This window comes from Mustela lutreola, chromosome 10, assembly GCF_030435805.1.
Source record: "Mustela lutreola isolate mMusLut2 chromosome 10, mMusLut2.pri, whole genome shotgun sequence".
Taxonomy (NCBI): Eukaryota; Metazoa; Chordata; class Mammalia; order Carnivora; family Mustelidae; genus Mustela; species Mustela lutreola.
The window spans coordinates 20748306-20774833 of NC_081299.1; the positions used below are offsets into that span (position 1 = coordinate 20748306).

A 26528-nucleotide genomic window follows, 5' to 3' on the forward strand; every position below is an offset into this window, starting at 1 on the left:
TTTTAAGCAATATGTTTAATTGGATAATTTCCACAAACTATACACGAAGTTTCTAACCATCACAATTCAGTGAAGTACAAAACATTAAGTTACTGGCTGTGGGAAGAGAAGGTAACACTCACAGTGGCACCTTCCAATCCTGGTTGATCTAGGGGTAGGGGGTGGGGGAAGGTTTCATTTTTAACTGAGCCCCTCATTTCAATGTACAAAAGAATTACTCTGATTGATATTAAATTGTATTGAAAACAAAATGGACGAAAAGCAACTACTACTCTATGTTGGGGTGGCAATGGGAGGAAAGAATGAGTCCTTCGAAGCAGGAGGGGAGACGCTGGGGGAAGGTTCTGTGGCGGTGAGCCCAGCTGGTCACTCACGCTGCTCCATTTTTACTTTCGGTGGTCTCAGGAAGGTCCGATTTTTCTTCTCTTTCTTGCCCTTTGTATTTGCTTGGAAGTTTCGCCAGCTGTCCACACGGCCATCTCGACTTTCCTGAGCACAAAAGAGGTTTGGGATGAGGGAGCTAGTGAACGAGAAGATAGGCCTGGACCTGCTCTGCCATCCCCAGAGCCCAGCCCGGCTCAGCCCGCTGGAATAAACCACAAGTAGAACAGAGCAGAGCTTTCCTCCCACTTCCACAGGCCCACAAAAAGTGGCATCCCATCCCCAGCAAGCAGGACCAGCTGTGCGCTGGAAGAAGAGGACGACATCATCACAACATCTGCTGGGGACCTCAGGGCTGGAGAGTCGGCAGCGGTTACTTCCAGGGCCCACAAACCAGCTGTCTGCTGCAGGCGGTGCTGCTACCATTTCACAAATGACAACCCTGCGGCTCAGAGGTCAGATCACTTTCTCAAGGTCATACACATAGCCAGCAGTGCGGCCGCTCTTTCCACTGCACCTGCCTTCGGCCCCACAAACCTTGGACGGAGGCTCAAAGCCAGCACAGTGACCAGCCAGTTATGCTGAGAGGGTTACGAGGGTCTCTCCCGGCTTATCAGGAGACCTACTCATTCTCTCTCCCTGCATACAAGCAGGGGGACAGAAAACAGTCATCCACTCTGGTTAACCAGTCCCTAGCCTGAGATCTGAATGTTACAGAAGAAAAGACACCGAACATGGCTCAATTCAGGAAATTGGCTGCGTACCTGAAAAATGTAACCAGGGTGTTAAAGAGCAGTCAAGTTCAAAAGCCGGGATATCAGGGTCACAAGAGCCTCCAGTTTCTGCTATCAGAACTCTTAAGTAGGGCACCACTCCGTGACTACTGCCTGATCTAAACGTGCAAAGCATTTTTCTCGAGCCCACTTGGCAGCTGTGTGTTCCATAATCTCTAAGACGCTGTTCAGGGACCCTTCCTGCCCTTACCAAGGCTAGAGAGCGCACAGGCAGCTGAGCTGACACTCGTCCTCCAAAGCTCCTGCTCCTCTTTCTCTGTTCCTCTGCCCCAGTCAGTCCTGGCAGTGCCCCAGGAACCAAGTCTCGATGCTGGGAAGTTTTCTTAGTCTGGAATGAGAATCCCTAACCACCCTGGAAACTTACCTCAAAGTTTTTCTGCCATTCCCTTTCTCGTTTGGCTTTTTCTTGAGCTTCAATCTCTTCTTCCCTTTGTCGCTTCCTAGGAAGAACCAGACCACAGTATTGATGTGATACTTAGAGATTCTTTTAACCATACAGGTTAAGCAATCTCCCCACAGAAACAGGTATATAAAGTAAATCAGTTCCCTAGGGTTCTATAAAAATGACTGTCTGGAGAAGGCTCAGAGCCTTTTCATGAATGTCTCACTCTAAAGCACACAGATGGGCCATGGGCAAAGCTACAGGGCAGGATATAAATACCCTTGTTACACGGACAGATCTGTTAGGTTGTCAAGGCGAGCCATCACCAATCGTAGGTTATGGGCTCTGTCTATAGTTTCGGGGCTCAGTCTGGGAGAAAGCCGTCTTGAAAACCCAGGCCGGCCTACTTCAGTTGAATGACCGTAACAACAGCAGAGGTTCTTACTCAACAGGATCTCTGGACAAGACCCAAACCCAAAACAAGGACATTTCACACAACCTCAACTAGCAAAACATGGTTACTGCTAAACACTAATCAACAATACAAAATACATAAATCAAATTAACCTCAAGATTTCTGATAAAGGAAATCATACTTGGGGACAATAAATATACTGTAAGTGATTACACTATACAGTAAATAATACAGACTCGCCAAAGCTGCAGCCACTAGTCACACAAAAGATTCTGGCCTCAGTAATTGCCTACTGGCGCGCCTGGGTGGCTCAGTCATTAAGCATCTGCCTTTGGCTCACGTCAAGATCCCAGGATCTGGGATTGAGTCCCACGTTGGGCTCCCTGCTCCCTGGGGAGCCTGCTTCTCCCTCTCCCACTTCCCCTGCTTGTATGCCCTCTCTCACTGTCTCTCTCTGTCAAATAAACAAATAAAATCTTTAAAAAATAAATAAATAACTTTATAAACTCCAGGAAATCAGGAAGAAAACACACAGCACTCTTGATTAAAAACTACCTAAGGACAGGTCTATTCAATATTTCCCAAAAGTAAGAGACAATTTCTTACCCTAGGGATTCCAAAGTTTGGCTGCTTCATATAACTATTTTACACAGTTTCTTAAATGATATACTATGTAATTCCTTGATTAGAAAAATCCTTCATTAGGAAAATCCTAAAGACCAATTTTGGTTAATCTAGGTATTTAGATGGATTAAATAAATAGTCTGATGTATACCTTTCATGCATCTCTTTGGCTTCTCTCTCTTTCCTTTTAATTTCCAGCTCGGCAAAGAGTTTCATGGTCTGTTTATATACTGCTTGTTTGAACTACAAGAAAATTAAGAACGAAAGAAAATAAAAGTCAGTACTTTACCAGTAACTTCAATCAAGCACTTTTAGACAGAGCTCAAGACAAAAAGCATGTTAGAACCGGCAAGGAAGAAAGAGTTCAGAGAGAACTACTTGATGATGCTCTCTCCTGGGAGATAAATCACAATCGCCTAGGAGATCTTTCCACTTTCACCATGAGGATGATACACAAGAAACTTGCTCTGGTGTAAAATACCAAAGAGAAAAAAACTTCTACCTGCTTATCACAACCATGTGGGAGGACCCTTTCTTCCAAAGAACCTCGAAAAAATAACTTTCATTCTTTCTTTTTACAAATATCTTATAAATTACTCTGTGCCAGGCTCCCAGCCAGGTACTAGAAGTTGCTACCAAGCAGACCCATTTCAGGAGTCAGTTACTGACTACAGCGGAACTGTCCAAGCTATTAGTTATGAGTCCCCCACCCGCCATCCCCTGTTCTCCTTCCATGTAAGATCCCTTCTCTTTAGGTACCTGGTCACCCAACACAGAAGCCTGTATTTCCTAGGCTTCTTTACAACTAGGTGTGGCCATGTAACTTAGGTTTTAGCCAATGGGACATAAAGAGAAGTGATGCAGCAATTTCCTAGAATGTTCTTAGAGGGAGTACATGTAATGTATCCTTCCTTGTCCCCTTCCTCTATTCTGCTGTTTGGAACATGGGTGAGGTGATGACACACTCTGGACTGAGGAGGGGGCGGCATCCTTGCTGGCAGAGCCACAGAGAGGAGAATGAGTCCTTGGATGACACGTGGTCCAGTGCTGCCATGCCAGCGGCCATCTTCCCAAAGACTATATTACACAGGACAGAAAACAAATCACTGTCTTGTTCTTTTTGGGTCTCAGTTATAGTCGGACTTACACTCTAAGTAATGTGCAGATGGGAAAAAAATAACACAAGACAGAAAACAGAAAATAACAAAATAACAACAAAAAAAAAGACAGAAAACAGAATTATCTTTAAAACTTTTCCCCCCAAAATACAAAGAAAAATAGAAACTAATCCATCATGCAGATTTCATAGAGCCTGAACCCCAAAACAGAGACACTGGGGCAAAGAGTAATATACAGGGGTGCCTGGGTGGCTCAGTGGCCTAAAGCCTCTGCCTTCGGCTCGGATCATGATCCCAAGGTCCTGGGATTGAGCCCCACATCAGGCTCTCTGCTCAGCAGGGAGCCTGCTTCCTCCTCTCTCTCTCTCTGCCTGCCTCTCAGCCTACTTGTGATCTCTATCTGTCAAATAAATAAAATCTTTTAAAAAGAGAGTAATATACGGAGAGAAAGGGAAGTAAAGGAGCCCCAGAATTTGTCACTTCTTTTTAATACTGTTATCTGCCAGCCACTGCTCAATAAAAGCCAACACTGACAAACCCCAGTCCCTAATAAGGACAAACATCAAAGGAGTAAAGGCATCTGTAAGAGTATTTCAGTATCTTTAAAGGCTCCAAACTCTCTTGGACAGATGGTTACTCATGACTGAATTCTTTATATTCTTCTGCTTTTTCCAAATGTTCTATCATTAGCACGTGTTCCTTTATAATCGGGGGAGGGAAAAAAAGACAACTTAAAAAAGTTAGGGTTCTCAAAAACTCAGGAGGACCAAAGGAGTATTTATAAGAGAGTCTTCAAAAAAGACCAGAGATCATTAAAGGAAAGGGAAGAGAAAATAAGACTGAGGAGAAAAAAACTGAAATACTGTGACAGAGTAAATTCAAAACAGGTGGCTAGTGCAAAAGGTGACCTCACAGTTCACAAGCAGTGTTACCACACAGAAGACAGGGCCAGTCACTGTCAGCAAAATCACTGAAGCAAGGAGTTGTAGGCAAGCTTCCCTAGCAAGAAATAAATATAAATCTTTAAAACCAAGGTAAGTAGGGGTGCCTGGGTGGCTCAGCGGGTTAAGCCTCTGCCTCCGGTTCAGGTCATCATCTCAGGGTCTTGGGATCGGGCCCCGCATCAGGCTCTCTGCTTGGCAGAGAACCTGCTTCCCTGCCCCTCTCTGTCTGCCTCTCTGCCTATTTGTGATCTCTGTCCATCAAGTAAGTAAATTAAAATCTTAAAAAAAAAAAACCACCCAGTGGATGAAGCAATGTTCTCCATTTCTCTGTAAATTATCACCTGGAGCACAGTGGGCATTCATGGCTGGTAGAAAGCCGTTTACTAGCTGGTTAGAGTCACGTATGGTTGTTCCCAAAGTGCTCTGGGCCCGGTGCAACAACTACTACGAGATTTAAATATCACAGAAATTGATGAATATGGTTACAAATAAATGCTGGTTTCCTTTTAAAACTAAGTGGATGCTTTAGAAAGATTCAATAAACGTTAAGTCCCTAAAAATACTGACGTTGGGGAACCAGTATTACTGAGCCTGAGTGGCTCAGTCAGTTAAGCTGCTGCCTTCAGCTCAGGTCATGATCTCAGGGTCCTGGGATCAAGTCCAGCATCCGGCTCCTTGTTCAGCAGGAAGCCTGCTTCTCCCCCTGCCTGCTGCTCTCCTGTTTGTGCACGTACTCTCTAATAAATAAATAAAATCTTTAAAAAGAAAAAATAATCATAAAAAAATACATTAAATACTGCTGTGAAATTAGGTACAGGTTGAGACATCCGAAAAAGACTGGAAAACAAATCATCCGGGTGGGCTTGCACTTCCGAAGGCCTTAGCTTGCTGCAGCCTCCTTACCCGGCAAAGCAATGAAGGTACTGTTCCTCTTTATGCAAAAACAAAACAAAACAACCAATGAATCATATATAGCTAGGATTTTGCTCTTGGGTTTTGCTTCACAAATACCTAAGTTTTGTTTCGCAAATAACTAAGTTTCAACGTACTGCAAAAAACATTAGAAGTACAAACCATGGCTGATACTGTGTGTTTGTGTGTTTTATAAAATAAAGTCAATGGCAAACGCCAATCAGCAGACACACACTGAAAGAAAAGGCCATGGCCCCATGACAAAAAAAAAGAAAAAAAAAAGGACGAAGCTTAAAAATAGGTGCAGGGACATACATTTAAATATTTTAAGTTAAAACAAAATGTTAATGCACATATGAGGCACTCCTTAGGCTTCCCTCTCTTGAACCCAGCAATCAAGCTCAGGCGACAGCGTGGCTTTTCCCAAATCTCACTCACCAGCTCAGGGTCATCTTCCTCCACATTTGTAGGTTTTCCTTCCTTCTTTAATTGCTTTTTTCTCTCTTTTACCTAAAAAGAATGTTTTTCATCAAAAAATTGAGACTATCCATTAAGCTGCACACAAATGGCACATGCACCTTCTGCAGGTACAGGCATGACCAAAGGTTTATGTGGAAATAAAATGAGCCTCTACCCCTCCCCCTCCACAACAACAATGCAATCAAAGGAGAACTAATAACCAGGGGTCCTTCCTCTAAACCTCATCTAAAATCCAATCCACCGGGAAGGATGGCAGGGGACCGGCAGTGAACTTGTCCCCAACTCATCAGATCCTAGGCCAGAGCCAAAGAACCTTGGATACATTGAACAGATTACCCAACTCTCTTTTGCCGCTGGTAGTTAAGTGTTTATAGCAAAGAAAATGTATTTGTCAAGTTTTAGAACAAGCTACCAAATTTGTGGCATTAAGTTTAATTGTTCTCTGGTATTTCAACAACTGCATTATTGTAATTTTCACTGTGAAATCCCCTTAAACCAATCATATTAACTGACCTTTTTTTATCGTGTTGGCCACCACTGAGATCTAAAAAACAAATTACATATATTCCTTCACACAAGAATGCATTACTCTAATAATCATCCACTACTGCTCCAGCGAAAAGCCAGCGCCTTCCAAGCTCAGAACACTACTGCCACCTCGTGGCCAAAAAGTCTGAGGATGGCTCCTTTTTGGCATACAGAGAAAAAAGTAACTACCATAAGAATTTAAGGAGAATTTGACAGGTCCTTTTCTGATTTCTACCAAAATCTGGCCTAAAGGTACCACTTCCAACGCATGACCAACAAGGCCATCTTTCTCCTCGTTTTACTCATTTTCTTCATCTAAATTGGACTCATCATTATTATTATTGGTTACACAGTTCTGTTTCAGATTCCAAAGCATTTCAAAGGTCACATTCATATTCACTGCCAATTGAAACAGCTCTTACAAATGGTCTTACAATTCTTGCCCAGCAAGTAAAAAATTAAAACAAAGACCTTTCTTACCTCATGCAAACCATCTTAACACTTCCCACCACTAGGGAGATTTAGGCAATGCAAAAAAATAAAATTAACTATAACTGAACTTATTTTAGTTGACTCCTTCCCAAACCCTATTATTAATATGGATACGCACCTCCTCCTATTTTTAAAAAATATTTACTCACGACCCCTTGCCAATCTTTCTCAAGCCCACGTTCCAACCCCTTCACAGAGACAAGAATAAAAATCTTCATCGTGGCTGCTCCACTCTTCCACTCTCAGAACTGGGTAATGTGACAACACTGTGAGGAGAGGGCAAGAGAGGACCTCTCTCTGCAGCCTGGCGCTGGCAAGGAAGAGGGAAGGGCAGCCTCCTAGCCACTCCACATCCTGAGCTCAAGGGCACGCCCTATTCATGAGCACCACAGCAAACTTTCGGAGACCAGATAAGAGGTCACAAGTTCCACCAGTAGGTATTGCTATGTTAACATTTACCCTCCTGCAAGGTGCCCAAGGCTTGCTAATACTTCCTGTAAACACGGCAGCACTATAAATACTTACAGTGTGTTCCACGTATTCTTTTCCTGCCTGAATTACATCCAGGGCCCTCTTCTTTTGTTCCTGATCCAGTAGCAACTTGTAAGCTTTGTCCACAGCTAATGCAAAACATTGAAATTAACTGTTTCTGCAAACACCCTCTGAAAGTCTGAACTATACTCAGGCAGTGTAAATGGACTTGTGTCATCCCCTTCTTTGTTATATTATTTACTGTCATTAAACTAATTTAAAAAACATACAACTATAGCAATGACTTTCCTTGCGAGCCTTGGAAAAAATTAAATATACCCTCAAGACTAAATACACCACATCTAGATTTAATTCAGTGATAAAATACTGCCAGTTACTTTTTTTTTATGTTCAAAAAAGAAAAATGATCCTATGTAGTAACAGTCTTGGCACGTAAAAGTTTTAACAAAGCAAAGTTAAGATCTATTTCTTAAACAGCAACATTCTGCTTTGGAACAATTGTTCTACTGAAAACCACAGCTTCTTCATGACCAGAAGACAAAACTGTAACATTCCTTTCTTGATCCAGGACAAGGAACAGTTAGTCCCTAGCATTGATAAAACAGTTCTTGGAAGCAGGTAAATTTACAAATACCTTCAAAAGCCTTTTGTGCTCTGTCAGCATCGTCTTGGTTTTTGTCAGGGTGCACCAATATGGATAACTAAAATAAGAGGAAAGGTAGGTTTGTCAACGAGAGGAATGTTTAGTCACTCTTCACTTGCACTGTGCCAAAAGCTCTAAGATGTTAATGGAAAAACACACTGTCAGCTGGAAGCTTTTTCAACAAATTAATAAATATCATAAAATGTGCAGAAATACTGGTCCTTAAAATTCACCAGAAGGTCAATGCACAGCTGAGAGACATGTAGGGTTTTAATCACAAACTTAAGAACAAATAAAAGTCTCACACCAGCAGGACGCTGAGTGAGGTTGCAGAAGAGAAACTGAGAAGCACCCGGTTCCTATTACATCCCTTATACCAAGCACTGAAGAGGCTAAAGCACATATGAGACATGATCTCTTTCCTAAAAGAACTTGTAATTTTATGTGATGGTTCTCTTGTGTGTGGGGGCGGGGGTGAGTACAGGGGGATGAGCTAAACAGGAGAGGGGACTAAGGAGCACACTGCGATGAGTACCAGGTAATGCATGAAAGCGCTGAATCACTCTATTGTACCTGAAATTAATATATGCTGTATATTAACTGGAAATAAAATAAAATCTTTGGGGGAAAAAAAAAAAGAAGTGGTTCTTAGTTCTGGCTATGCTCCAACCCTGTAAAGCCTTTTTTCCTTAAGAATTTATTTATTTATTTATTTGAGAGAGAGCGCGAGTGTGCACACGAGCAGGGAGCAGGAGGAGCGGGATACACAGGCTCCCTGCTGAGCATGGAGCCCAACTCGGCCTGATCCCATGACCCTGAGATCATGACCCAAGCAGAAATCAAGAGTCGGATGCCCAAATGACTGAGCCACCCAAGCGCTCACAATCCTGTAAAGCTTTTTAAAAATATAGGTCTACTTTCTACCCTCAGAACCTCTGATCAGTCTCTGGCAACTGTACTTTCTAGACCTCTACTGGAGTGTTAATTTTGCTAGGTAAGACAAGTAAGAAATGCAAGGAAATGTCCTTTTTTTTTTTCTTGGGGGGACACATGATGACGTATTTGGGGTAAAGTAGCATGCTATCTGTAACTTACAACAATTCAGCCAAAAACATAGAGTTAATGAGGTGAACCGTTACACACTGATGATGAGTATATGGGTGTTCACTGTTCTACTCTTCCTTTTTAAAATGTAATTTAAGTTTTTTATAATAAAAAAGTTAAAATAAAAAGCAAAATCTCCAAGGTGATATTTTCAGACAGCCAGGATTAAGAATCACTGACCTACTGTCATTGACAGACCAAAATCGACTAGTTGGAACAGTGGGACTGTGTTGGGGGAATGATACAAGTGGGAATCAAATGCTAAATCCAGCATTACTGGAGAGCCAGAATCTTGAGCTCTAATTCCAACTTCAGTCACCTTCCGGCTCCAACCTTGAGCAGTTCTCCTAGCCTATCTCTGTGCCAGTTTCCTTCTCTGTAAACAAGACAACACCAGGTACCTCTGTCTTACTGGGTTCTTAAGGATGAAATACAAGTAAGAAACTTAACATACTGTCCAACATGCACTGACAACAGTTAGCATATAACTATCATCATTATGTGCATTTTACAAATGCGGTAACAGGCACAGAAAGGTTGAAAGTAACTTGTTCAAACTGTTTATAAAGGGTATGGCCAAGACTGGAACTCAAGTCAAACAGGTGTAGGGCCCACACTTTTTTTTTCTTTCTTTGAGAGAAAGAGCGCTGAGTGCACACATGCGTGCATGAGCGGGGTGAGGGAAAGAGGGCGAGAAGCAGACCACCCGCTAAGCACAGAGACTGATGTGGGACTCCAACTCATGACCCTGAGATCATGACCTGAACCAAAACCAAGAGTCAGATGCTTAATTGACTGAGCCACCCAAGTGCCCCTAAGGTTCACACTCTTAACTATTAGATCATATTAATGACTAAAGAACTCTTATTGAGTTCTTTGTATAGCTACATAAATAGTTGTTCTGACTATGGATCTGAATGCTTGCTTATATTAAATTGGGAAAGACTGCTAATGCATTACAATAGGAAGCTTGAAATTTTAGAGAAAAAGAAGAAAAGCTGAACATAGGTGCAGAGTAGAAATCTATAAAAAGCTAGGAAATTATGGGGCGCCTGGGTGGCTCAGTGGGTTAAAGCCTCTGCCCTAGGCTAGGGTCGTGATCCCAGGGCCCTGGGATCGAGCCCCACATTGGGCTCTCTGCTCAGTGGGGAGCCTGCTTCTCTTCCGCTCTCTCTGCCTGCCTCTCTGCCTACTTGTGATCTCTGTCTCTCAAATAAATAAATAAATAAACTTAAAAAAAAAAATGCTAGGAAATTATATAATGGGAAGTGCCTGGGTAGGCAAAGACAAAAAACATCTTGGCTTAATAGTAGATCAGAAGATAATTATGAGTCAGCAAAGTGGGGGCAATTACAGTATCAAAGAAGCAGACACAACACTGGATATTAATAAGTATGTCCTGGGCACCGGGTGGCTCAGTGGATTAAGCTGCTCAGGTCATGATCAGGCTCAGGTCATGATCCCAGGGTCCGGGATCGAGCCCCACATCGGGCTCTCTGCTGAGATTCCTTCCTCTCTGCTGAGCAGAGAGCCTGCTTCCCCCTCTCTCTCTGCCTGCCTCTCTGCTGGCTTGTGATCTCTCTCTCTGTGTCAAATAAACAAATAAAATCTTTAAAAACAAAAACAAGTATGTCCTGCAGGAACTGAGAATTATATTTAGCACTGGTTAGGTCCTCTTAAAATATGAAGAACATAAGAGATATAAAAAAGTTGGGTGAAGTTTAAAAAAAAAGACATGAAATATACAGAAAATCCAGTCAGTAAAAACAGGTTACAAGGAGTATGATTATTTAACTCCTAGAAGAAAAGGCTGAAGATTACTCAAAATTGGAAGCATTTTTAAAAAGGTTACTATAATATTTTATAAGCTCAGGTTATAAAACATCAGACTGGGGAAAGCACTTTGTATGAAACCAGGTATCTCTTGGGTACTTATTTAAGTTTGCAAAAGACAAAATAACTGAGGAAGGAGATCTTAAACAATTTAAAAACTGTTATGAAGGGCATCTGGGTGGCTCCGCATCTGACTCTCGGTTTCAGCTCAGGTTCCAGGGTCTTGAGATACAGGCCTGAGTCAGGGTTTGTGCTCAGGGGGAAGTCTGCTTGAGATTCCTTCCTCTCCCTCTCGCACCCCCTCTGCTCCTTCCTCTCTCGGCCTGCTTGCGTGTGTTCTCTCTCTAAAAGTAAGTAAATAAAATCTTAAAAAACAAAAACCTGTTACAAATCATTTAACATATTCTCCCTGGGAAGGCAAAGAATTAAATTCTACTGTTCTATATTGTATTTCTCCTGATTAAGGGGCTGGAAAGATTCTATTTGGATATAAAATTCATTCCATTCAGAAGTCAAATTTGTCCTATTCTGCGCCCTTACTCCCAACCACATGCCTTGGCTTGAGAGTGGGCACGCTCCTGTTGTAACCTTCCCAAGTCTGCTGAATGCAGCTGTCACCGGGCTTTACGGCCTAGCAACAAATCTACCGCTGCCTGCAGTGCGAATGTCAGAGGCAAGCCGTGGTCTTTAGAAGTTATTTATGAATTTTATCACTATGAGGTGTGTTTTGTTTTTTTTTTTAAGAGTTAAAAAGTTGGGGCGCCTGGGTGGCTCAGTGGGTTAAGCCGCTGCCTTCGGCTCAGGTCATGATCTCGGGGTCCTGGGATCGAGTCCCGCGTCGGGCTCTCTGCTCAGCGGGGAGCCTGCTTCCTTCTCTCTCTCTCTCTCTGCCTGCCTCTCAGTGTACTTGTAATTTCTCTCTGTCAAATAAATAAATAAAATCTTTAAAAAAAAAAAAAAAAAAAAAAAGAGTTAAAAAGTCTTAAGGGTAAAAAAAGAAAAGCTAAGGGATACCTGGGTGGTTCAGTCAGTTAAGCGTCCGACTCTGTTTTGGCTCAGGGCATGAACTCAGGGTTGTGAGATCAAGCTCCGTGTCGGGCTCCCCACTCAGTGGGGAGTCTGCTTGAGAGTCTCTCTCCCTCTCCCTTTGCCCTTCCATGCCACCCCCTGCCACCCGCACACATGCATGCTCTCTCTGTAATAAATAAATCTTTAAAAAAAAAAGTTAAATTTTGGCCCATAAGTCATAATAGAAGTCCTAAGAGAATCATGTGCTTACTGTACTCCCAAATCAAGCTCCATCTATTACAGGGGAACAGTACTGTACCTGTCGAAACCTCTTTTTTATTTCTTCATCTGTTACTTCAGGATCGATCTGAAGAACCTGAAAGAATCAAAATCAACACTGTAAAAGAGATTAAAAGAATTTACGAATTTAACAGGTATCCAGTAATTATATATATTATAATCACCACCTAGAACAGTACTCAGCATTTCAGAACCTGCCTGGCACACAGTTCTAAAAAATGCTCAAGAAATATAAATGGGTGCCCGACTGGCTCAGTCAGTAGAACATGCAACTCTTGTTCTTGGGGTCATGAATTCGAGCCCCATATTGCATATAGAGATTATTTTTTAAAAAATAAAATACTTTTAAAAAGAAACATAAATGAGCAGATCAGTAACAGAATAACAATTACACCACTTTAGGGTTCTCAATACAGTAGCTACTTTTATTCCATCAGCAGAATTTACCTTATACCCAGAGACATGTTTCCAGATCATGTTGCATTTTCCCTTCATTCATTATGGAAATTATCCCCCTACCCATCCCTACTTATCTTTGCAAATGTGGGAAAAGCATAAATATGCAATAAGGAGAAAAATCAGGCTGGCTCCCTGATTTTCAATCCAGAAAGGTCTACTGGGCTCCATTTATATCTGTAAAACACATGGGCCAATGGCTCTCAGCCCAGAGTGAACATCAGAACTGCCTGTGAAGACCTGTGAGTGATGCCTGGGCCCTACTCTAGAAAAGTCTAATTCCAACTCATTAGAACTGAGGTACAGCCAAATGGAAGCATCTGTATTTTTCAAGCAACCTTGATTTTTAAAAATAAACTTAATCATTCCTCTCCAAGCCTAGGTAAGCTGGTGTAGACAGTCCTCATCAAAGATCCTTACCCCAGCACACAAATACATACATTCATTCAAACATCTATATAGTAGCTACTATCTGCTGAACACACTGCTATGTACTAGAAATGCAAAGATAAATAAACAGGGAAAACATATTTTTTAATTACCATATAATAAGTGCTTTGGGGGAAGGGAATGTTATATACAATTAAAGCAGATGATTTCACAGTGTAGTCCATGGATTCAACAGTGCACCTAGTATTTATTTACTTGGTATTCAAGGCCAGAGGAAGGTCCTGAAAGGGCAGAGGGTGAGAAGAGTTTGTTAGAAATTCAGAAGAGAAGGCCCCACTTCAGTACAACAAGATCCCCAAATGATCTGAATCTTTTTAAGTCTGAGAAGCACCAGCAAGAAATGATGGCACTTAGAAATAAGTACATTTGAAGTTAGCAGAACTAGGGATCAGTTAGTAGCAGGGGAGGGGGGCGGCGGTGGCGGCAGGGGGCAGGTGGGGAGGAGCAGCAAAGAGGAAAAAAATGAAAATAAACCTTGAAAGGAAAAATACATACTAGAAATTAAACTGCAAAGTAATCCACCAAGCTCAGTCAGATGCTTGCACTGTTTTTTAAAAACCTGGTAACAAGTAACGTCAAGATTATTGCAAGCTTTCAAAACATTCCAACAGCCCACCTACAGTAATAAAGTTATTGGTAGGCAATGAAGCTGAATACCACTGCATTTGCCAGACTTTGGAAGGTTATGACAGAAGCAGGCCCACTCTCCAATGCTAGGCAGACATTCATTCAGGGTGAGGGAAAAGAAGAACTTTAAAGCAAAGAATTTTCAAGATTCCCTGTGTCTCCTCATGACTTCCCAAGGCAGAAAGGAATTGGAGAAAAGTCACTCAAGAGGAAGTATGCAACCATAAAAGATTTACAGACAAAGGGAAATAGCTGTACCTACACAAATATTCAGAAGAGAATTTTACCTTACCTTGGTTCAGGGGAAAAGAAACGTCCTGGAGCAAACCAAAACCCAACAGACCCCAGGTGTCCATAATGAATGAGAAAGAAAACTTCCCACTTTGACACACCAAAAAAGCCTTCAATAAAGTTACACCCAGAGCTAACCAAACCAAAAGGCAATTCATAAACCTTGACTGGTTCCCAAGTTAAACAAATAAAATAGCTATAACTGAGATTTGGGGGACAAATGGGGCTGCTTGAGTGTGGACTCCATTAGAATGATCTTGTTAATGAATTAATGTTTTTCTTAGGTGTCGTTATGGTGTTGTGGTTACACAGAGATTTGTTCTTGTTCTAAGATGTGTGGTAAATTATTTAGGCATGAAGCCTCACAAGCCTACAGCTTACTTTCAGATGATTTGGCAAAAATGAAGAAGGTATGTATATATACAAACACACACATACCAGCCTGAAGTTATTTTTCCAAGAGTTGTATCATAAGTGCACATGTGATCACAGGCAACAAATATTCATTGGGTGCCTTCAAAGCTAATCCAACCCCTTTCCTATCTTTAAGAGTTGGAGGTGCCATATGTGGAAATACAAAGAAAACAGTGGGCTTATCCCTGTGGCCTAAACCTCTCTGAAGCCAGCTTCCCACTGGGTACAAATTTTTGGAGCACCAAGGGCTGCTAGATACTATGCTCACTACTAATCTCATGGAATTTAACATCCAACCGGGGAAGAACAGACAAGTAATAAGTAATTCTTCCAAACATGATAAATGCAAGGAAAAACAAAACAAAACAAAACAAACAAACAAGAGAAATGCCATATTACCAATATGGTTCTTAGGAAGCCCACAGATCTGTTCAGATTCTTGGTAAATTTTCTGATCTCCTACTATGTCTCAGGCTTTAGGGATACTACAATGAAGAATCTATAGTCTTAGACCTCAGAGGGTTAACTAATCATCTCAAATTAACAAAAATACCTGACATTTATACAAGTTTCTGAATTCAAACTGTAATAGCCTCCCTTGGGATCTTCCGCTTCAAACAAGAATCCAGTCTCTGTCCCATCTGACCTCCATGACCTGTTAATAACACGCAAGTACCACAGTTCTTCGAGAGAAATACCTTTCCTTCCCAGGTACTTAATAAGACAGAAAGAAAATAAAAATCAGTGATGCTCCCTGCTGGCATCTTTAAGTTAAATCAAAATAAGGAACACAAAAAGGGTAGGACTGAGCAGGGACACAGGTTCATCTAAGCTTTGGGAAGAAAGTGGGGAAGGGCCCTCAACCCAAGAATCACTGCAGAGCACAGAAAAAAAGATGTTTGCGTAATGGCTGAAGGTTAGTCGTGTGTCCAAATAGGGAGCTGCAGAGATGGCAGGAAGGAAAAAAATGCTCCTTGTATAAGGACTTCTGAGAAGAGCCCTCAGACTCCCAGTCCACCCTTCTCCCTTTTCTGCCTGCTGCTCAGTAAGATAATGTCTAGGAAGACCATTCACAGTTCAGCAGACAACTGAGATGACAGCCATGACTGCATTACTCTCCTTACTAGAAGACCTGGCGGCTTACCTCTCTAGAAAAATCAGATTCATTTAGATGGCTCAATAGTTGCTGCATGAAAAGCAAAAATCACTCAATTCCTGGGTCACCAAGAACACCTAAGATTCTGACTTAGAGTCAAAAAGCAACTTTATAAGGAGACTATGACAATGACGTCCACCCTATAAAGAGGCCAGCACATGTGTAGAAAATAGAAAAGACAATATTCTAATGGGTAGTCATGGAGTCCTGCCCATTCAAACACAATGTCCCATCTTCCCCAGTGTGTCAACCTTAGCATATCTTTATGTAAAGATGTATATATTCAAATACATACATACAGACACACACTCATGCAGTCAACCCTTGAACAACACAGGTTTGAACTGTATAGGTCAACTTACATACAGATTTTCTTTTCAATAAATACAGTATACTACTATAAATATATTTTCCCTTATGATTTTAATATTTTCTTTTGTCTAGCTTACTTTATTATAGGAATACAGTATTTAATACATATAGCATACAAAATAATATGTGTTAACTGATGTTTTATGTTATCAGTAAGGCTTCCAGTCAAGAGTAGTTATCAGCAGTTAAAATTTGGGGGAGTCCAAAGTTATACATGCATTTTTGACTGTGCAAGGGTTTACATGCCTAATCCATGCATTGTTCAAGGGTCAACTGTATACGTTATGTATACATGTATATATGTATGCATAATGTATATATATACTCAAACATACTTCCTATAATCAGGGCAGAAGCTATGGGACACGACCTTCTAGAATCACAGTAACTAGTAGGGCATTAAAATCCGAGCCTTTATACTGGTCCCAACAATCTGTCACTTCTTGTCAATCAGATCTCCAGAGGAAACATGGATTACCTTAACAAATAAATGGGTAAGTTACATGATCACATGTCCCCTTTTCATGGTACTACATACAATTTAAGAGTATGGTTAAACAGAAAGGATGTACCATCAAATTCTTTATCACTTCTCAAACAAATTATCTTCTCCATGCCCTTCCCAAAATCAAATCAAAAGTACTTTTTTAAAAGATTTTGTTTATGGGGTGCCTGGGTGGCTCAGTGGGTTAAAGCCTCTGCCTTCGGCTCAAGTTAAGATCTCAGGGTCCTGGGATCGAGCCCCACATCAGGTTCTCTGCTCAGTGGGGAGCCTGCTTCCCCCTCTCTCTCTCTGCCTGACTCTCTGCCTACTTGTGATCTCTCTCTCTGTCAAATAAATAAATTTTTTAAATCTTTAAAAATAAAATTAAATAAATAAATAAAAGATTTTGTTCATTTTTTAAGTAAACCCTACATTCAACATGGGCTCAAACTCACAATCCTGAGATCAAGAGTCGCAGGCTCTACCAACTGAGCCAGCCAGGCGCCCCTCAAAAGTACTCTTTAAGCTTTCCATCTTCCCCTTCCCTTTCTGAGCAATACAATACAAACACATTAAGTAAGGCCAGGCACTTAGACATCTACTAGTAGACATCTTCTCTGGGTGGGGCATCAAAACGGCCCAGAGCAGTGCCAAAGCCCATCTGGGATGAAGACAGTGGTGACCACACAGGGAGTTGTGGCCAGTCGCACAGTGGTGGAGCACAAACAGGTGAGAAGAGCATCCACATGGAAGGGCAGCCAGACATGGAGGTACAAAGTGGGTTAAGAAGGGCACTTCAGTGGACAGGCAGCCTGGCATAAGGTGTTAACACCTAAGCAGGGTAAGACTGAACATGGGAAGGTAGCTAAGTACAGGGTAACAGAGCCCAAGGGGGATAAGGAAGGCATCCACATGGAAGCAGAGCCCACCACTGGGTATTTGAGACTGAGCAGGGTCCATAAGAGAAGGTGGCCTGGCACAGAGTATAGGAGCCCAAGCAAGAACATCTCCACAAAGGCATGGCCTGGCATGGGAAACCTGTGCTTGGTGAGGTGGGTTTCCATGTAGGAGGGCATCCACTGCAAGAAGGCAGCCCAACAAGAGGTGTCAGAACCCAAGCAGGATGTAGAGAGCATTTGTATCAAAGTATGGCTGGCGCAGAAGTTGGAACTGAGCAGAGTGAAGATACCTCCACACACAGGGGTGACCCGGAGCATGCATTTAAAGCCAAAGTAAGATGAGGAGGGTGTTCTCATAGGAAGTTAGCCTAACACAGGGTGTCAAAGCCAGAGCAGGGTAAAAAGACACCTGCTTGATGAGGAGGATGCTGGACTCCCCAGGGGTAGAGGGCAAGCACAGGGAGCTTGGGTTGGGTGAGGAACACACCTACATAGAAGGGTAAGCTGGCATGGGAGTTTTGAGCTCCAGTATGGTGGGAAGGTTTTTTGCTCAGTAAGGCAGCCTAGTGTTGGTGTCAGAATAAAGAAGCGTGAGGAGGGCATTCACAAGTGGGAGGGAATGGCAGCTGGGAGATCAGATGCAAATAGAAGATCAATTAAAAATTTTTTTCAAGATTTTATTTATTTATTTGACACACAGAGATTATAAGTAGGCAGAGAGGCAGGCAGAGAGAGAAAGCAGGTCCCTGCTGAGCAGAGAGCCTGATACAGGGCTCGATCCCAGGACCCTGGGATCATGACCTGAGCTGAAGGCAGAGGCTTTAACCTACTGAGCCACCCAGACAGCCCAGAGATCAATTAAATTTAAAAAAAATATATATATGTATATATATTTATATTTATGATAGGGAGAGTCCAAGTTCTCACTATGAAAAGGAACCACAAGCATGTAAAGGAAAAAAAATAAGAATAAACTCTGTAATGTTAGATTGAAATTGGATGCAAATACATGTATATACACATGTATGCAAATGCACCAGCATGTGGGCACACACACTCACCCAATCCTTGGCCCTATCTACCATGAGGGTCCAGGGGCAGTGACATTCCCAACAGCAATGAGTACACTTAGCACCCACATCTTGACTTCTAAATACATCCTTCACTAAAAGGAACCAGAGCTCCTCACTGAAACGATTAATTTTAGGCTGAGTGAGGAAAAGTACGAGAGTGCCTAGTAATCAGGGGCGCCTGGGTGGCTCAGTGGGTTAAGCCACTGCCTTCGGCTCAGGTTGTGGTCTCAGGGTCCTGGGATCAAGCCCCGCATCGGGCTCTCTGCTCCGCGGGGAGCCTGCTTCCTCCTCTCTCTCTGCCTGCCTCTCTGCCTGTTTGTGATCTCTCTCTGTCAAATAAATAAAATCTTTAAAAAAAAAAAAAAAAAAGAGTGCCTAGTAATCAAAGAATGATGAAGACATTTTGAAAGATAGGATCTGGGACGCCTGGGTGGCTCAGTTGGTTAAGCAGCTGCCTTCGGCTCAGGTCATGATCCCAGCGTCCTGGGATCGAGTCCCACGTCGGGCTCCTTGCTCCACAGGGAACCTGCTTCTCCCTCTGACTCTGCCTTCCACTTTGTCTGCCTGTGCTCGCTCTCGCTCGCTCTCTCTCTGACAAATAAATAAATAAAATCTTTAAAAAAAAAAAAAAAAAAAAAAAAGAAAGATAGGATCTGGCTTGAAAGGTAACCCACTCACCAAATTTGGGACAACCTGAGCAATAAAATAAATAATATCAAAATATAACACACTGAATAAAATAGGAAACCCTCAATCTATACTAATAAATGAATAAATTGAAACTCTGATAAGGAGAGGGTATTTACAGAGTCTCAAAGTACCTCCCCATAAAATAGTTATTACAAAGAAGGATAAAAGTAACTTCATGAATAAACATAGCTGTTACCTCTTAAAGTGGTACAGTTAACATCATTAGTCATAGGATAAGACTAATGGAAATACCATGTACTTTATAAGTTGCAAAGAGAAGAATACAGTATTACTTCTGTGATATCCCTGCCAACATAGCATAAACTGAATCCAATTGAAGAAACATCAAACAAAACTCAAGTTGAGAGATATGCTCTAAAATAACTGGCCTGGGCGCCTGGGTGGCTCAGTGGGTTAGGCCGCTGCCTTCGGCTCAGGTCATGATCTCAGGGTCCTGGGATCGAGTCCCGCATCGGGCTCCCTGCTGAGCAGAGAGCCCGCTTCCCTCTCTCTCTCTCTCTGCCTGCCTCTCCATCTACTTGTGATTTCTCTCTGTCAAATAAATAAATAAAATATTTTAAAAAAATAAAAATAAAAATAAAATAAAATAACTGGCCTATAATCTTCAGAAACAGTAAGGTCACCAAAGTTAAGGAATTGCTGAGGATCTGTTCCAGGCTGAAGGCTAAAGGGACATGACAACTAAATTTAACCGTTGATTCTGGGCTGGATCCTTTTGCTACACAGGACATTACTGAGACAACAGGCAAACTGAATGGGGTCTGAGAACTACATGGTAACAATGTTATCGGTGTTTGTTTCCTGATTTTTATGGTTATACTGTGCTTCAGGAGAGTGTCTCCCATAGGAAAAATACATCGAAGTACTGCAGGGCAAAAGGGCAGCAATATGGACAACTTAGTACCAGATAGTCTAAGAAAGTCTTCACGGTACACTCCTAACCTTTCCACAAATCTGAGATTGTTTTAAAATGTAAAAACTCTTGAGGTGCCTGAGTGGCTCAGTGGGTTGAAGTCTCTGCCTTCAGCTCAGGTCATGATACCAGGGCCCTGGGATCGAGCCCTGAATCAGGCTCTCTGCTCAGCGGGTAGCCTGCTTCCTCCTCTCTCTCTCTGCCTGCTTCTCTGCCTACTTGTGATCTCTGTAAAATAAATTAATTAATTTAAAAAAAAAAAGGTTTTTAATATTCAGTGTTTTTATAAGCTGTAACAATATTCATGCCAAAATTTAGTGGTAAACTATTAGAAACTAGTTTAAATATCCTACGATAAAGGAGTTACTTAAATAATAATTATAAAGACTTTCACAAATGTATCTACTGCTTCCAGTAACAAGGTCTGGGGAAGGGGCGGCAGGTACCATGTCCAGCTGTGAAGGTGGTGAGAGAAAGCTCCAGAAGCAGCCCAAGAAATAGGACAAGAAGATGGATGAGGAAGATACAGCATTCAAGCAGAAACAGAAAAAGAAGCAAAAGAAATTTGAGGAGCTAAAATCAAAGGCCACAGGTAAAGGCCCCCGGCTACACATGGAATTAAAAAAACTGGCAAAAAGTAAGCTGTTCCTTGTGCTGGAGGCAATGATGATCTTTAATTCCATTCCTGTTTAAACATCCAGATTCCTTGTCATGGCATCTGTTGCTACCTATAGCTGCAATGAAGTTTTGTCTTAAATCCTGTTGTACATTTGATAAACTTTTATTAAAAAAAAAAATCAATCATAAAAAAGAAATGTACACAAATATGTATTTTATATAATACAGCATTTAAAATATTAAGAATGAAGTGCATCATCCTCCTTGCTTTAAAATAAAACTTTTTGGGGGCGCCTGGGTGGCTCAGTGGGTTAAGCCGCTGCCTCCGGCTCAGGTCATGATCTCAGGGTCCTGGGATCGATTCCCGCATTGGGCTCTCTGCTCAGCAGGGAGCCTGCTTCCCTCTCTCTCTCTGCCTGCCTCTCTACCTGCGATCTCTCTCTGTCAAATAAATAAATAAAATCTTTTAAATAAATAAATAAATATTTTTTTTTTTTTTTAAGTAGGCTCCATGCCTAGCATCATGGGACTTGAACTCATGACACTGAGATCAAGACTTGAGCTTGTATCAAGAGTCGGTTGCCCAATCAACTGAGCCACCCAGGTGCCCCTAAAATAAAACATTAAAAATAGCTGATGTAGGGGCACCTGGGTGGCTCAGTGGGTTAAAGCCTCTGCCTTCAGCTCAGGTCATGATCCCAGGGTCCTGGGATCAAGCCCCGCATCAGGCTCTTTGCTCAGCAGGGAGCCTGCTTCCTCCTCTCTCTCTGCCTGTCTCTCTGCCTACTTGTGATCTCATTCTGTTAAATAAATAAAATCTTAAAAAAAAAAATAGCTGATGTATAAACAATTAAGAGTGGCTATTTCTCTTAGATGGGATTACACATGATTATTCTTGCTTTCTTTAAAAGTTTTTTTTTAAGATTGTATCTGTTTGTTTGACATAGTTCACACGTAGGCAGAAAGGCAGAGAGAGAGAGAGAGGGTGGAAGCCCTCCCTCAGCAGGGAGCCCGATGCAGGGCTCAATCCCAGGACCCTGAGATCATGGCCTGAGCCAAAGGCAGAGGCTTAACCCACTGAGCCACCCAGGCACCCCTTCTTGCTTTCTTTATATTTCAAATCTTTGTAAGACATATGGTTTACTGGGGCACCTGGGTGGGTGGCTCAGTTGGTTAAGCACTTGCCTTCAGCTCTGGGATCATGACCTGAGCAGAATGGAGACCCATATCATTCTTCCTCTCTCTCTGCCACTCCCATGCTTCTATTCTTTCTCTCTGTCAAATAAATGAATAAAATCTTGAGATGCCAGGGTGGCTCAGTTGGTTAAGTCTTTGGCTCAGGTCATGGTCCCTGGGTCCTGGGATCTAGTCCCACATCGGGCTCCTTGCTCAGCAGAGGGCCTGCTTCTCCCTCTCCCTCTGCCACTTCCCCTGCTTGTGCCCTCTCTCTCTCTCTCTGACAAATAAGTAAATAAAATCTTTAAATAAAACAAATCCCGGGGCGCCTGGGTGGCTCAGTGGGTTAAGCCACTGCCTTTGGCTCAGGTCATGATCTCAGGGTCCTGGGATCGAGTCCCGCATCAGGCTCTCTGCTCAGCAGGGAGCCTGCTTCCTTCCCTCTCTCTCTCTCTGCCTGCCTCTGTACCTACTTGTGATCTCTGTCAAATAAATAAATAAATAAATCTTTAAAAAAAAAAAAAAAAAAAATCTCTCCAGCCATTAAGCTGACTGTGCTCTTTCTCCATAGGGGTCCAGTATGCCACGGCTGCAAACAGTAGCCTCCTTGGCTATGCAGCCTGTTGATTGTATGGGTTGCCCTAAGGGACCTTGGAGACAGTCCTTTCCAGTGGACATGGAGGTCTGACCTCATGCTATCTCCAATCTAGGCTGTAGAGAGATATGCAGGGTGCCTTTGGAAAGCCCCAGGGCACAGAAGCCAGGGTCGACATTAGCCAAGTCATCATGTCCATCCATAGCAAGTTGCAGAACAAGAAGCAGAGATTCAGGCTCCACGCAGAGCCAAGTTCAAGTTCCCTGGCCGCCAGAAGATCCACATCTCCAAGAAGTAGGGTTTTACTAAGTTTAATGTGGATAAATTTGAAGACATGATGGCTGAAAAGCAGCTTATCCCAGATGGCGATGGGGTCAAATACATCCCTAATCTTGGTCCCTTGGACAAATGGAGGGCTCTGCACTCATGAGAACCTTGGCACTGCCCCCTCCCTATTCATGCCCACCAATATATCCCACTCTGTCTGTCATTAAATAAAATCTTTTTAAAAAATAAATAAATAAAATAAGAAAACTAAGGAAACCCAAGAAGTGTATTTGCTTGTCTACGACTTTATGATCATTTTTTGGTCACTGAGTTTTTAATACTTGTTACTGCAGTAAAACAGAAAAGCTGTAATAAGCAAACTGATTTTTTAAATCAAGATCCTAAATTGGTCAAGGCTAGCTATCCCTTCACATCTAAAAATGAAGACCTATATATTTGGGTTGGTAGAAGATGGAGAATATGTAACAAGGTAAAGACCTCTCATTTTCCGTAACATTATGCCTCTCAACCTCGGCTCACAATAAAACCACCAAATCTCAGTTCCAACTATAAGACAAATTAAGTGTGTGTTCTGCTGTAAGTCGGTCTGCAGCTATGCAAAGCTCCCCCATCACAAAGCTGCAGCAACATCAGACAGCTCACCTCAAATGGGTTCAAATTGAAGTAGGAAGAACCAGGACGGGTCAATCTTTCAATCTGATTTTTGGATGTTAGAACTGAATCTCTCTTCTCTATCTGTTTCACCTAAAATGAAGGGAGATAAAAACTTTATTAGTAAAGTTCAATAATAAACTCTGAATTGTCATCTTAAGAAGCTACTGACATGTTCAGCAAATATTTGTCTACATGTGGAAGACAGTTTGCCAAATGTTTTGGGAATAATTACAATAGCTATCATTTACTGAATTCTAATAATGTAAAAACTTTACACATAGTTATTCCTCCCAACCATCCTATACAGTAAATATTCCTATTATCCCCATATTACAGATAAGAAAACTGAGACTTAGAGAGGTTAACTGACTTGTTCCCAACTACTCAACTTGCAAACAAGAATTTTAACTGCAACAGTTTGAGGAACCAAGAATATTCAAACATAAATATATCACAGCTGCCACTTTCAAAAAGCTTCCACTGTAATGTTGGAAGATGTACCTGTGCTGTTCATATTTAATTTACAACTTTTTATTTAAGAAAAATACAATCACACTGAAATATATACTGAAAACAGCATTAAAAAAGTATATGGGAGGGGCACCTGGGTGACTCAGTGGATTAAAGCCTCTGCCTTCGGCTCAGGTCATGATCCCAGGGTCCTGGGATCGAGCCCCACATCAGGCTCTCTGCTCAGCAGGGAGCCTGCTTCCTCTGGCCTCTCTGCCTGCCTTTCTGCCTGCTTGTGATCTGTCTGTCAAATAAATAGATAAAATCTTAAAAAAAAAAAAAAAGTAATATGGGAGAGGTAAGTAACTCTGCCTACCAAACTCAAATAGAGTTAGGAAAATCCCTGGCCCAGGTGCTCAATCGGTTGGGGACCCAACTCTTGATTTCCACTCAGATCATGATCTCAGGGTCCTGGGATCAAGCCCTGTGTCCCATTCTGCACTCAATGCAGGGTTTGCTTGGGATTCTTTCTCTTCCCCTCTCTCTGCCCCTCCCCACCCAAATAAATAAATAAATAAAATCTTAAAAGAAAGAAAGGAAAAGAAAAAGAAAAACCCCTGACCCAAAGACAATGCTAAGGAGAACAAGCACCAAGCAGTGCCAGGAAAACATCCTTGGCGCCACTGTCAAAGCTGTAATACTAGTTAAAATGTATCACTGGTATGTTATATTCCACATTTATTCCTATGCCCAAAAGGAGTTTGGAAATAATTTCAGTAACATAAAAAGCCATTCCTTCTCAGTATCTTCCCTCTTCACTTTCTTTAAGATAGCATGCCACTCCCTACTCCCTATACTCTATCTCCTTTCTCAGACTTATTTTTCCTCATAGCACTTATCACTACCTGACACTACATTGTACATGTTTGTTTATGCTTATCCTTCTCTATAGAATGCAAGCTCTAAGAAAACGGGATTTTTCTCTGTTGTCCACCAACATACCTCTAGCACCTAAATAGCACACTAGTACATGTCAGGTACCCAATAACATTGATTGAATGATGACTGAAGGGTCCTCCTTTAGGTACTTTCTCTCATTCAATTCAAACAAACCAGGATTGCTTTTCTTTTTTCTTTTCTTTCTCTCTTCAACTAAGAGATGGTAAATGAAACAATTTCCTGTGCAACCGCAGAGCAGTCTTAGAGGTCAATAAATTGTAGTACCAGTTTATCAACATTTTCAAGTTAACTGGGCATCTCAAAAGAACAAACTATAAAAGTTGTGCTAACTCCATTTTTAAATTTAATACTTTGGAGAAACTACTATGTAACAAACACTGTTAAAAATAAAAGATAAAAGATCAATGTGACATATTGCTGAACTGAGTAGCTCACAGCCTAGAGGGGCACAATTCCGTTCCTCAAACCCATGCCAATTCAGAGAGGTCCATCTTCAGCTTTAACTCTTAGACCCTTTCTGAAACACTAACTCGTTTAACCTTCATAAAACTCGTTTTAATATTCTCTTCGCTTTACAGAAGTGGAAATGGAGAATCTAAAAAATCAATGCCTTGAAAAAAATTCAACCACAGTCCAATTAACCACCTTTCAAAAATCCAATCCAAGGTCCTCTGACTCCAAATGGTATGCTTTTCTTTCACTTATTCAACAAATATTTACCAAGCAATCACTATGTCCTAGGCCCTGGAAATGCAACAGTAATCGAGGCTCAGACCAAACTGACTCCAGTCCTAACATGATACCAAGCTGTTATTTGCTTTAGGACCCAGAACAAATTATTTCACCTCCCCAAATCTCAGCATCTATAAAACAGATAATGCATACCTGGCATGATGCATAATGCCTGGCGTTCACGAATGGCAGAAATAACCACTAATACAACTCATTACAGAGCACTAAGAGGGAAGAGTGCTTCCGTTTAGAACAAAAATGAGGCCCAAGACAGTTAAGTCGCCCCCAAGAACGCCAGCTTCTGCCAGCCCCTGCCAGGCTCCGACTCCGCGGACTTGGGGACCTCTGCACGCGCCCTGGCACTTCGTTGGCCACACTCGTCGTCTACCCGCAGACGTCGGACCCCGGCCCCTTTTTCGATGCCCCAGGGATTCCCCAAGCAGCTATCAGGCAGAGACTAACACACACCCCCAGCCCCCCGCCTTCCCGAAGGCCAGACAGGAGGAGCCGCCCAACGGTCCAGGCCAAAAAGACCACCGCCTTTGCCCGCTGGGAAAGTAGGACCGGACAGAGTCACCCCGGTGCCACTACTCCTCACTGGGTGTTCACCTCACTGTAGAAGGTCATAAATGCTTCCTCGGTGCTCCCTCCGCCAGCCGAAGCCCCGCTCTCTCCTGGAGCCGCCATTTCCCCGGCCCAGCAACCACGTGACTCCCCTGCGCAAGCGCAGCCTCCTGTGATTCTCACAGACCTGCCTCT

At 42.2% G+C, this 26528-nt stretch overlaps 1 protein-coding gene and 1 non-coding gene across 3 annotated transcripts; one reads left to right on the forward strand and one right to left on the reverse strand.

Annotated features, from left to right (window-relative positions):
• On the reverse strand, positions 1-26528 carry DNAJC8 (DnaJ heat shock protein family (Hsp40) member C8). 2 transcript variants are annotated; one of them, XM_059136092.1, is made up of 9 exons: positions 26379-26528; positions 23616-23717; positions 12470-12526; positions 8197-8263; positions 7596-7690; positions 6009-6080; positions 2748-2839; positions 1540-1615; positions 1-489 (listed from the first exon to the last, which is right to left on the reverse strand). In XM_059136092.1, exons 1-9 carry the CDS (start codon positions 26454-26456, stop codon positions 367-369), a joined length of 762 nt encoding a protein of 253 aa, XP_058992075.1. In that variant the 5' UTR covers positions 26457-26528; the 3' UTR covers positions 1-366. The 2 variants fall into 2 exon arrangements, with proteins under 2 accessions (XP_058992075.1, XP_058992076.1); XM_059136093.1 differs by lacking the exon at positions 26379-26528 and adding an exon at positions 13449-13577.
• LOC131810691 (small nucleolar RNA SNORA70) lies at positions 22625-22753 on the forward strand. The gene has a single exon (XR_009345670.1). It is a non-coding gene; the product is annotated as a small nucleolar RNA SNORA70 (small nucleolar RNA).